We start from the raw sequence: 13,375 nt of genomic DNA on the forward strand, positions 1-13,375 counted from the left end.
GCACAAACCCTTTTGCTCTGGAGCCAAAACTGAGGCCACAAATAACTGCCCCATAAGGTTCAGCCTCTCTCAGTTGCTCAGCCGGGAAATGACTCGAAGCTGAACAATGGTAAAAAAGCAAACAGGGTTTAACCTTTTCAGCCTGACATTAACACTGACCGCTGCTTTGCAAAATGTCACGCTGTGACTTACACAGCAAAGGCCAGATTTCAGCCTGGAGGCTAAACTAAAGGAGCCTAAATTTTGGTCCATGGATCTGGGAGGACAGCCTGTAAATGTTCTTTTAGGCCCACAGGGTAAAGACAAAGCCAATCAGTATTATTCACTACCAACAAAATATTTTTTGTTACAGGCATTTATTTCGCAGGACGATTCACACAGGCACATTTATGTATTTCTCCAGAGATCAACCAGTATCAAAGGTCACCACTGAAGGCAGACAAAAGACATCTTCACAAAGGTATCCCTAGTCTTGTAAAGTCACCATTGACCCAGCATCTGAGCAAACCTCAGACTGTGCCCTGTGCTTTGTCCTCTGGCCACAGCTGCCAGGGCTTGTTGCACTGCTCTGGGCACCGTGGCAGACACCACTGGTGTGTGCCTACTGGCTGTATTTTCTCTCATTCTGCACCATCCAGCACTTTAGTACTTCATCTTGTCCTTGAGGAAATGAGAAGATTTGCATCATCTGGAGGGTACCCAAGACATGAGCGTGGCCGCACACAGCCGAGCTCTGCAGCGAGCAATAGCTGTCAAAGGGATTGTCAGGGCAGCAGCCTGCCTCCCTCGGTGAGCTGGAATTCCTTCCAGCTCTTTCTAATCATTAGACAATAAGCTGTTCCCCCAAGATATGCACTGAACAGCCAGTGAAGAGCACAAGGCATTGCTTTTAGTTTGCCATTTGTTTTTCACAGAGACAGATGCCTGAGCAGAGCAGCTGCTGGAGGAAGATTTCTCTTACGCTGTTGTGACGGATCTCATTTATGAGCCTTCAAGCCCCATTCACCTCACATGCAAAAATCAACAGCTTGTAGCACCTTTGTCTTCTCTCCCAAGACCACAATGGCACAGCCACTTTCTCTTAATTTCTCTGGGGCATGTCTGACATAGAGAAGGCATAAGTACAGTAACAGCCCAATTTATCCAAACAGTGAGTGGCTTTCACAGCCACAAAGCTTTGCTTGCTGGAAAGTTTTCAATTACTTTCGAGCACAGTGATTTTCTCTACCTCAATTCATGCTCGAAACCGCTAGTGGACTGTTTGTACAGTCATATCTTTAAATCAAGATACCTTCAGCCAGCCTGGCTGTTCAAAAAGGTTAGAGAACAATAAGTACATAAAGGGTCTGATATTTAGCATCAATCTTATGTTTGGCTGATTGTTCAATTTGTCATATTCAGGGTTTTTCTAGGTATCACAGGAAGCACCTGCCTGCCAGGCTCCTGTAATCATGGCCTATTTCCTCTGAAGCAAACTCTCCCCAGAAGAAGGTCCATGAATAATGACCGGGTATTGAGTTATGAGCAGGACGTGTACTTGGTGCTGTAGCCCTGTTCTAAAGAACTGTGGCCAAGGAACAGTGAATACAAGCCCTTTGATCTGGGACAGCTTTGGGAAGCGACAGTGGGATTGCTGAACCTGTCAGACTGGACAGAGGTTGTGCTTCCAACAGAGGCTACTTTTATGTACCTGGTGTGTGCAGCTGCTCACCTACCTGTAAATTACAGGTGTTGAAAGGGGACATGAGCAGGGAACAATCCCTGTGGCCCTGTGAGTGCCTGTGGTGTGGGGTGAGGCAGCACAGGAAGGGCAGGAGTGTCAGTACACTGACAAGGCAGTAGATTTCCATAATCCTCAGGCACCCTTCTGAACTAGATGATCCCTCTCCTGGGAAGTTCCAGGTCTCTCAGTATCACATGTACACATCTTACTTGGCAGCCATGGAGATTAGTCGTGCTGTATTTTTCCATTTCTGATTAACAAACTGACAAAATGCTATTATAACCCCGGGTACTTGGAACAGGGTTGTCTGCAAGCCAAGAAAGCAATTATTTGTTCCAAGCTGGCCGTCCTCCTAGGTCTCTGTAATATTTTTATGCCTTTCATTGTCATGACTGACAATACTAAGATTACTTTTCAAGACTCCTGCCCACCAAACTTTCACAAGAAGTACAAGCAGACCTTTCTGGCAGTACCCTTTGTCAGGGGGAAAAAGAGAAAGTTGGTTACTCCCTTGATTTACCAGAACTCATAAATGACCTTTAAAAATAATTTTGTATAAGCCTTACTGGTCATTTACCAGGAAAACAACAAAAGCCAGTCTTTATTTTTAGAGTCCATGTAGTTTTGAGTTCTGAAGGCAGACACACAAGATGACAAAGCACTGGACTAAGAGCCATCTATGAGCTCAGGTCCCAAGGAAAGAAGGAAAAGCTCCTTTATGAGTCACGCGACTGGGTGGGAAAGCTTCAAGAAGACACGTGGAGATGAAGAGCAAACACTCCAGAGGGCAGACATTTCTGCTTTAGTGAATAGAGATCCTCTCCTTTATGGTATCCTCGTACTTTCCTGGTTGTCATTAAAGGAAGTGCAGAGGGGGAAGGGGTGCTCAGTGTGGGTCTCAGTATTTGATCAAGAACACATCTGAGACCAGCTTTGGTCTGACCAGGTCTGGTCATTGGAGACTTAGACTGACCTCAGCATACACCAAATCCTGAAAAAAGCTCTGAGATCATCTCAGATCTCCTGAGTTTGCTGTATGTGAATTTATAATGCAACAGAAGTCCCAGAAATATTTTTTTCCCCCAGCAGGAGATTCTGGTGAATCTTGCACTGTCTTGCTTGTCCCTGACATGTTCAAAGAGAAAAAAAGTTTCAATCTTCTAGCACCATGTCAAAGATCCCTTTAGGGCTCATGGATGAGGCAGCTGTAGTAACTCTGATTTTGTGATGTCTCCTCTTATGTGTATGCTGGGGAATTGGGTAAGATTTAGCTGGAACTAGGCTGACATTCTCTGACTTGAAACTGGAAAAACTTGGAACTGAAAGCAACAGAGGAAACTGTCCTCCCAGAGATCAGATAAATACTCAAAGCTCTCACTGTCATCGAGTGACCTGTCACTACAGTGGAGTATGAAGGAGCAAAATGTCTCATTGATCAGGCAGATGAAGGAACTGCCTTATTTCTCACATGCTGCTGCAGAGGAGCAATCTGAGCAGACACAGGTACAAGCAATGAAGAAAAGAGGAAGTTTTGATAGTAACACTGTACAGTCTAAATACTCCAGGCAAGCCCTAAGGGCACTCATTAGAAAAGAATACACCTCCCCTGGGAGGCTGAAGGTGATCCCCTACGGGAAACCTTTCTACAACATGATGGAAAGGTTGAGTGATAGGAACAGAGTTCCTGTTCTTCAGCAGAGATGGAACAACACTTTGGGGCAATTGGAACACAGGCAGAGTATCCTCCAGCACTGGTCTCTGCCCAGGCTTGACTGGGAGTAGTTACACAGCTGGAAAGGGTTGATGGGATTAGAAGATGACTAGAAGAGAAGATGGCATTAGATCTAGAGCCTAATTAGCAAGGATTAACATAATAATAATTTCCAGCTCAAGTCCTGCCCCTAGTGTGATCTCCACCAGTGCAGGCTTTGCATCCCTGAGACATTATCTCAGCTGCAACTGAGAAGACCCAGCCTGCAAACAGCCCTCTCAGGGAATCTGAGAGGAATCACGGAATCAGGCAAAGGATTTGTTTACAGTGGAGGCCCAGGTGGCTTGAACCCTTCCCTCCTAGGACAGGAACTTCCCTTGCAGTGCCAGTCACATCCCTGGGAAGACTTCCAGGGGAGCAGAGCACCTTGCAGAGCTCAGGCTCCTACATTTTCCCCAGGTTAGATGTTTGTACACTCTGAGTGTGAATGTGCAGGTGAACAAGCACTCAGACAAGGAGTGTATTCCTCCTTTCAAGAAAGGGCTGGTTTCAAACAGCCATGTTCTCCTTGCGCAGGGCAAGCCCCCAGTGCTACCAACCAATGCAAACCAGAAGTGCCAGTTTGAAGTGACAATAAACAGGCAGTGAAACCTGCAAGGACATACCCATCTTACCTAAGTCATGCCTGACCCACAACTCACAGACAGGAGATACAAAACAGATAGGAGTCTTCCTTTTGAAATCCAAACACTCATTTCACAGCACTCCATGAATTCAGCAGGGAGGAGACTCTGAACAACCCCTACACTCTTTAGTAGAGCTGCATCCTGTGACAGTACTTGAATAAGAGAAAAATGGACTGCAGATGATGGGTCAGGATCCACACACAGACCCTCAGCATCATCCATGTTCACTTTCTGCTCCCCTTAATTGCCTTGGTGTGTAATGACCTTACTGGCTGAAAAACCTGGGTGAGGCTCTGTAGCTCACTCACTTTGCAGTGAAATGAAGGCAAATTATTTGTTCAGAGAGAAAATCCTTGGCAATCCTCTCAAAACGCGAAGCAGTTAAATTACTGCAAGAAAAATCTAACAATTTACCACACAGTGGTACAGCTCAGAGAATACTGAAAGCTGGCACTGCAGGGAGAGGAAGAAGCCTCCTTCCAACACACTGGCACAGCGTGGAGGGGGACTGTGTGATGTGCCAGGTCAGGAGCAAACACTGCTGAAAAATAAAGATTGTTTCAGCTAAATCAGTTCCTTGATCCAGCTCACTGCACAGACACCTGGTTTGCTGGCACAGGAAAGGGCAGCCTGGAGGTGATAAGGTGTCCTCTGACAAGGGCCAGTTTAAAGAGGTGGCTGGGCTGGCTGCATTAATCAATTCCAGCAGGCAGAGCCCAGTTCAAGAGCCAGCCCCAAGGTCTATTGTGCATCCTGCTCACCCCTGCTTCCCAAACCGTTTCAGGTCAGCACTTTCATTGATCTGCCGGGCTTCAACAGGCAGGGCTATAAATAAAGAGCCATTAATCAACTATTTAAGTACCCTTTTTACTGAAATAAAGAAAACTCATAGAAATGACATCAAGATGTGAAAAATCCAAACAAACAAGTTAGTGAATACAAAGACGATCCAAGAGAGCACTCCCAGGGACACACTTGAGGCTGAAGTGGCTCGGGGAACAGCTGTGCTGGGTGTTGAGTCAGCCTCTCCAGTGCTCCTGCGCTGACTCACTCCCCTCCCAGCTGCCAGCACACGGTGCGCAGTCCATTCAGTACCAACAGGAGTCACTTGTTCAGAGTTCAAGTGCATCTGATTCACCATGAGCCATCAAGCTTCTGCAGTCCACTGCCATTCCCTGCTCCCCCTTCCCTACTCAAGTCCTTCTGGGTTCTCCCTTCTTCCCTCTACTCCCAGCTCTGGGACAGGAACACAACTTACCATTTAGGATCAGAGAAACATGCACATTCCTTGTCAAGGTCACAAGGTCCTACAGGTTACTGTGGTGCAGAGGAAGCTACAAAAGCATCCCCATCTTCCCCTGCTGCTGCCTAGGGAAAGTTAGTGGTTTTCTTTTCTCTTCTCCAGACCCACAGTGGGAATGAGCTGTGCAACCTGCCTCTTGCAAACAGTGCTTTCCAGAGGATGATCGGTGCCAGGCTCTCCCCAAGACTTAAAAACAGGAAAGGAGCTGTTTGCTAAACACCCTCCAAGAACACATGACTGAGTGTTTCTTTCTTGGGCACTTGCTCTTCACAGAGCCTTACACAGAAGGATCCCACACCTTGCACCTCTGCAAGCCCCAAGTAAGAACCTTGCTCTTCCAGTTGTCCCTCCCATGGCACCTGCACCTGTGGCACAGCACTGCTTCATCCCCACCAGCTCTCAGAACCCAGCAGCAGGAGCTGGCAGATGTGGGATCTAGTGAACAGCCGTGTTAGGCACACAGGATCCCGTGTCAGGAAGCAGACCTGCTACATGACCAAAGGCAACTGGAGCACCTGGGATGCAAGTCAGTGCAAAGCTTTAACCAGCAGCTGCCCTGCCACATGGCCTCACATGCCAGGAGTCCTCCAACCTAAGGCACACCAAACTGATGCTCAGGTAACCCTTCTCTATTCTCCTGCTCCCACAAATTTCCTGTGTGACCTTGAAGTGCACAGGGGTGTCTGCACAGCCTTAGGGTGTTGGTTCAGCCCCCATCTCTGGTTTGGGCAGTAAAACTGGCTTAAGCTCCTTCCTTCCTCTCACTGCCACAGCGTTAAGTCGAGAAATGAGCAAACACTGGCACAGGGCAAGAACAAAGAAATACTCTGAAAGCTGTTACATTGCCACAGGGCTCAGGAAGTTACACCCTCATTTTCTTCAGCTGTGAAAGGGGGAATATTGCCATCTCCCCGTGTTAAAGTGACATAAGATACAAAGGATAAGGACAAACATGAAAGATTATGAGATGCACTTAAAATAGTCTTGCCACCTCTTGGGTTGGTAAGGATAAACTGCATAGCTCTCCTGTTTTACTTGGTGAAATTGCTCAAAGTTAAAAAAAAAATTTAAAAAGCCTATGAAATCTGTTTGCAGCTTGACTTTGCACTTGGCAGTGTTTAGAAGTGTGCCACTGAACAACTACAGCCAAGGGGAGGAACTCCATTATTGTCCAAGGACAGCGGAAGGATGAACTGAAATGCTGGTATTCCAGAACAGGTTCCCAGCAAGGGAAGCAAATAACAGCAGATGATCAGACAACAGGCAGAGGTACCAAGTGGCCATAATCAAAGAACAGCTTTTATTGGCCAAAATAACCAAGAAACCATTTTCTTCCAAAAAACAAAACAACCCCCTAACTCAGTGGTAAATCTTCACTAAGAAACCGAAACTCAAACAAACTCTGCATAAACTTGACTGTTCCCATTCATCCTCTGAAGTATTCCTCCTCCTCCTCCTAAGTCAGCTGTTCTCCTTAACCCTCCTGCACCACCAGAAGTCGGAGAATGGCAAAACTCAAAGTCATTTAGGACAAGAGAACAAACACATGGGGAGGCATGAGTCTGTCCACTTACACACATGAAAGAGGCTGTTGCTGTTTGCAAACATCTTACAATACTTACCTGAAAGCAGTAACCTCCTCATTTCTGGAGATACAAACATTTTACTACACAAACTATAGTTTTGTGGTGTTTTTTTTTGTTTTTAATCCCAGGATACAGGTACAGTTGTGGCCTGTACAGGTTGTTACAACTCAGACACCACCTGCAGTTTGTGAGTTTACACTTCTCTATTCAGAAAACTTGGAAGCTAAAAAAACATAAAAATTGGTTACAGAGTTCTCAAGGCAAATCATCATTTAAAACCCCGCATTTACTAATGCCAGTAAAACAAGTACCAGACAGAGAAAGGAGGTATCTAAGAAAACCTTGCTCTCCCAGGTAACCGAAATCATGGTAGAAAGAAAAAAATATGAGACAGAGATACTGGGGTGCAAGACACCAGTTCCAATAGAGGAATTCTCAGGAGTATTTTCACTAATTTCTCAATTACAGGGTGTACATTATGAGAAACTATTAAAAAAAGAGATCTGATTCATAAACAGTTATGCAAATTTGTTCAACTCACATCGGTGAAAATTTAAGAAACAAAAAGAAAAAAAAAGTGTTGTAAAAAAAAAGTCACTATTTACACACTGTGTTTCTTTAAAGATCCCACATGTCTGCACTGAGCTGAGTGCTGTGCACACACCTCTGAGGGTGTGTGAGCAGAGATAGCCACAGCACTTCCCTGACAGCAGGGAAGCAACACTACAGAACTAATGGGAATCTCAGCTCATGGGAGTTACTGACTACTATTGCTGCTGTGCAGAGAACAGCACCGTGTGTTTGACAGAGGAATTCCACTGGAAACAGTCGCCTGTCCTAATCTAGACATGATTTTACAAAACATCTAACACCTGTACTACACCTTTTGTAAGAAAATAGAGAGCAGCTTTGAGCTGCAGTTCTTCTAAACTACTGTAGGAAGGCTTCTCTAGGTACTTCCTAAATTGGCAACCATCTGAGGTAATCGATGATGCTGTTCCATGAGCATCCTTCACTTCTCCCCGCCTGCACCAACTGTTGCCTCCTTGTTGAGTCCTCTGATGGACAAGTCATAAACCACTTCCTCAATTTTCTTGACGTCATATTTCAGGCCATCGTAGCGTTTCCTCAGGGAGTCGTTCTTCAGGTTGAGGAGGCGGAAGCCAGAATCCAGCTCGTTGATAAAGGTTGAGATGCGGAGAGGGCGAGCATAGTCCCCAGCTGTGACACTGTTCACTGCCAGCCTGGCCTGCCAGAGGAGACACCGGAGAGCACAGCACCCACATCACATCACATCACAGTCCCCACCAGTTACTGTACCAAAGGAAGCTCTTATGGTCCTGGCAGTCAGATTATTTGTACTTAGATCTACCTTTTTGTTGAGCATAGTTCTGGATTTTTAATCAAATCAAAATTTAAGTTTAAGTCTTAGAAGTATCACTGAGGAACATGCAGAGAAGCATCTTGCTTCTGAATAAGTTCAGATCAAGGTGTTGTGTATCATAACTGCCAGGAACAACTCGATAAAGCTAAAAAACACATTACTTCTGTTTTCAAGGTCAGTTTCAAACCAAACACATGCATGCATATCTTTCTTACCAGCTCACTGGCCAGAGTTAATACACCAGAAAGATAATCTTCAATGTCCAGGTGAAAGCCACGTTCTCGATCAGCTTCAACTGAGACAAAAACAGAGCAGTGATGAGGTGGTGCTGAGCATGAGCAAACCCAGCCACCTTAAATTGCTTTTGTTTACTGGTGCTAATTTGAAATATCAAATTTATGAAATACTATTACAAAATAAAAGTCAGCCTTTTCCTGTATGTGATGTAATTACAGGCTCTCTGTTCTTGATTTGGCATCTTGTACATCCTCAACTGTGCATCCAACAGAGTAACTGGATTTACATCTATATACAGGATGTATTTTCCTCACTTTTTCCAAATCTTTTGCTCTGTGAAGATACAATTATTTTATGGCAAAGAATTTAATCTGTTTTACACACTTTTTAAATACCAAAGGCAAGAACTTAGAGAAACAAGCTCTCATCTTTGTGTTATGCTTTTGGTGCATTTACACACTTTGAATGAATGACCTTCATTGATGAAGAGCTTATTAATGACTAAGTACTTTTGTTAACATTAGGTTTGCCAATTTCCGTCTTCTGAGAATTTGTTGTTTATATAATGAAATCAAATACCAGATAAACTCTGGAACTGATTTCTCAGGAAGAAATGAAGTTCTGCTGTTTCTCTGTACCTCTGAAAGCTACAATGTCTAAGGCCACAAGCTTTTTCTCTTCAGTTACAGCATTAACTTACTCCCAAGTATTTCTGCAACAGCTTCCCGGGTCACTAACGTTTCTGACTCCAAGTAGACTACAAATGCTGCCAGGAACACCAGCCGCTGCAGCACAAACCTCCAGTGCTCATGAAACCTGCAAGAGAAACACCAGGTCCAGGTATAAATAATTAATGTTTATTACTGGAGCGTTAGGCAACAAGCACACATTGTGTGTGAGTTGTGTTTTCTGCCTTAACATGTGCACTTTGCAGTATTTTTGGTTTATCAAAATGACACCAGCTAAAAGACATCTCCTTGGTACTCCAGAACTCCTCACCCAGGTTACCACATCAGACACTGACATTTGCTCACCCCTCTCACACACCTCCTCAGCTCCCACACTTTTCCAGGCTGTGTTGCCCACAGACAGCCAGAGCTTTCCCTCAGCAGATCTGAGCTGACAAGATTCTTGTTCTTTGAAATGTTCTTGCCGGGCACTGTCCCCTTCTGGCAGCAACAGAACACAAAGGTGACAACTTCATTTAGTGTCTGCAGAACCAAACAGCCATTTCATGACAGATTTAGAGCTCTGCTTCCAGGAACGCCACAAACCAAACAACTTAACTGAAATTAATAGAGCAGCAAATGCCCTGCTCCCAGATACAAGGGCAGCTCCAGCAGAACACCAACTTCTTACGCTTTCCTTTTGCTTTTAAAAGAAAATTTCTAGAAAAAATAGTTCAATACTGAGTATTTTTGGTGAAAAGTTACAGTGTTTGAGCAAAAGCGCTTTTTATCTATGCTGATAAAAACTTCACACTTGCCTACCACGATTTACTTTTCAAAGAGAAAGAAGCATTCAACCCATCAACCTTTACAACATTATTCCAAAGCAATGATGCCAAATGCCATGCAATTCCCATATATATCTGTGTCTGGCTGTGTGTGATCCTGCACACCTGTAGTACTGATCGGCAGGAAACTTGGTCTTCAGAGACTCCATCTGTGTCCTCACTGTACCAAAGTGCTCACGAGCCTTCTGACACTTCTTTGGAACTGAAAAAGAAACAGCACAGCATTTGGGGAATTAATACACTCAGGAAATGGGTATTTGACAGGCAGCAGAGGTTTGTAAACAGAGCTTCCCAGTGTAGACAGTGCTATTTACACTTCTTTCTTGTACAAGATAGGCTACTGACACTTGGAATCAATCTGAGAGGTATTCCTGGTGGCACCATAAGCCATAGAGGTAAAGCAGAAAGACTCTGGAATTCCAGGCTGTCTGATCTGCTCTGGGCCTTTGTTTGGAACTTGAGCCAAGATGTCCCAGCAACAGCCAGATCCCAAGCAATGGAACAGCACTGCACACAGCAGCTGGCCCCAAAGGAAGCACACACCAAGAACTGCTGCCAGGCAACTCTCACGGTCAAAAGAAAAGCAACTTTTCTTTCTCTATATTAAAATCTTATCCTATTTTTTTTCTAATCCATCAGAATTTGGCTACATGAGGTGCAACATCCCTTCAGGAAACTGCATTTCCTGCTTTTTATGATGTATTTGCAGAGCCTGGGTTGCAGCCTGCCCAGTGTGCGTTACAGCTCTGCAGAGGAATGATCTCCTGTTCCTGCAGCAGCCACTGCCACCTCCCGTTCACCGACAGAGTTACAGCCCCGCTGTGCCTGCAGTGCCAGCGGCCACAGCCTCCCTGCAGCCCTCTCACACAGCCGGCTCACAGCCCAAGGAAGGACAAAATCAACCCGACAGCCAAGATTATTCACAAAAGCAGCATCTGAAAGCTGTGATAGTTTTTAGCAAACAACACCTACTAGGAGTTAGTCAAGTGTGATTATAAAACTTCTGTTAATAACACATAATTTCTGTTTTAAAAATAAAAGATAGGGAGAATGACATGCAAAAAATGAAAGCTTCAGGAAGCAGAATGTGGGAGTGATCCATGTGGCAGCCAGGATGAAAGAGCTGTGTGAAGCTCACTGAGAGCTACAGGGCTGCCTCAGTCACATGAGCATCCTGTGGCTGGGGGAACAGAGTAAGGAACACATTCAGGTTTGGGTTCTGCCAGAGACACCTGTGACAAAAAGAAACAATCCTTACTGTAAAGGCTCAGACAATGCCCAGTGACACACACACACACACAACCCCAGATTCAAACTACCCTTGCACATCCCCAGGTGCCACCTGTGATGTTCTGCAGCCGGAAAAGCAAGGACAGAGTTGTCTCTGGGGCTGTGGTGGCCCCACCTGTCACCCTGCCTGCCACCAGGCCACAGCAGGATGCACACACGCTGCCCTGGCTGGCCCTCTGAGCAGCTCTCCAGCTCCATCTGGGACAAGCAGCCAAGGAAGCCTCTGGCAGATGACATTTTAAAGCCACTGGCTGGTACGGGAAGCTGTCCTTCATCAAACTCCCACCCATGCCATGGTTTTACTAACAGAGCTGAATTTGATGACAAATTCACAGGTCTGCTATCACAAGTTAACTCTTGACCTATCAAGCATGAAGTTATTATTTTTGCAAGAATTATAAGATGAGGTTTTGGGTTTTTTGTCTGATTGGTTTTTTTGTTTATTTGTTTGTGGTTTTTTGGTTTGATTCTTTTTTGGTTTGTTTTGCATTTTTTAGTTGGTTTTGTCCTTTTTTTTTTCCTTCAACTATTCCAAATCTCTTCTCAGACTCCTCAAGTTCTGGGACCAGGTCTCTCCAGGAATTAAATTCAAGTGAAAATACACTGAGTTGAACATGGGCCTCTACAATTACATGCTTGAAGATGACTCTGAAGTTGTTCCCCACACAATGACCATGGAATTTCCCAGGTTAGAGAACTGAGCTTGTGCACGTAACCACTCAGCAGCTCTGATTTCCAGCACTGCCAGTTTCCCAGATGGAACTTGCACTTGCGTGCCCAGCTCAAACCTCAGGTACTGCTCATTGCCGAGCACAGACCCTCTCTGAGGCCAGAGGAAGCCCAGGCCTCCAGCTCCAACCCCAGTGTGCTGGGGAACCTCCTCAGGCTGAAAACAACCTGTCAGCTCTGCAAGGGAGAAACACAGCACCTGGGGAGGCTGGTTCTGTTTCCCTTCACAGCATGGCCTGCACAAATTCCTCTCAAGAGTTCCCAGCAAAGTCAGAATGGTTGCTTCTTCTCACAAGATATTAATTGACTGGAAAAAACCCAGCTCTTAAGGGACACTTTAAGTTTATTCCAGTAGTTTCACCAGTAAGCTGAGAAATGAGGGGGCAGAAGGAGCAGATCTGACACCTGGGCCTGCAGAGCTCTCATGGCCTGGAGGAAACGGGCTGGCCCAGAAACATTCTGTCCAACACCTGAGAAACCTGGAACCAGGCTGATGACAACCCAAACCTCCAAAGCTGCAGAACAGTTCCTGCTGTCACTCAAGCAGACATCAAGGGCATGTCCTGCTGTTTCAGTCCTTGCAAATTCTTTTTACATTTTGCTGCTTTAAGCAGATTTTATACACACAGAGAGAACCTGTTTTGTACAAACCAGACTGAAGTGTGTTCCCCCATCCCAATCCATCCTGAATACCCCCTCAGCGCTCAGGAACACAGCGTTTTGGGGTGTGGGGTGAAGAGATGACACAGGGACACTGATCAAAGGCCCAGCAAGTGATGATAACACAATTATGTGCAAATCACTTACAGGGAGAGCTAAGAGCCAACTCAGCAGCCCAGGATGTGGACACCTGGAAAAGAACACACTGCCCTGCACCGAGACAAAAAAGCACCACGCTAGGGAGGGGAGAAAGGGACAGAACGGTGTCCGTAATGCTGAACGGCAGCTTTCCTACTTGTCTGGCTTGAAACCTCCCAGCTGCGCTCTCCTCTCCCCAGCTGCCTCCGGGAAACCCCCGCTGAAGGCCCCGGGAGACACTGGACCCCGGAAAAGGGGCCCCGGGACAGGACCCCTGCGAGATCCGAGGGGGACTCCCGCCCCCGGCTGCTCTCCGCTGCCCGGGGGGCGGCGCGGGACTCACTGTGCTGGAAGCCGGGCCCCTGGTGCACGCCCTGCAGCAGCGTCAGGATCTCCCGCGCCGTCTGCTCCA

At 45.9% G+C, this 13,375-nt stretch overlaps 1 protein-coding gene across 1 annotated transcript; it reads right to left on the reverse strand.

Moving 5' to 3' along the window:
- Positions 1-6,693: 6,693 nt before the first annotated feature.
- On the reverse strand, positions 6,694-13,369 carry TSN (translin). The gene is made up of 5 exons (XM_014307296.2): positions 13,307-13,369; positions 10,252-10,348; positions 9,331-9,446; positions 8,609-8,688; positions 6,694-8,258 (listed from the first exon to the last, which is right to left on the reverse strand). Exons 2-5 carry the CDS (start codon positions 10,293-10,295, stop codon positions 8,022-8,024), a joined length of 477 nt encoding a protein of 158 aa, XP_014162771.1. The 5' UTR covers positions 10,296-10,348; positions 13,307-13,369; the 3' UTR covers positions 6,694-8,021.
- Positions 13,370-13,375: the final 6 nt, after the last annotated feature.

The sequence above is a fragment of the Geospiza fortis genome, unplaced genomic scaffold (genome assembly GCF_000277835.1).
Source record: "Geospiza fortis unplaced genomic scaffold, GeoFor_1.0 scaffold112, whole genome shotgun sequence".
NCBI classification, from domain to species: Eukaryota; Metazoa; Chordata; class Aves; order Passeriformes; family Thraupidae; genus Geospiza; species Geospiza fortis.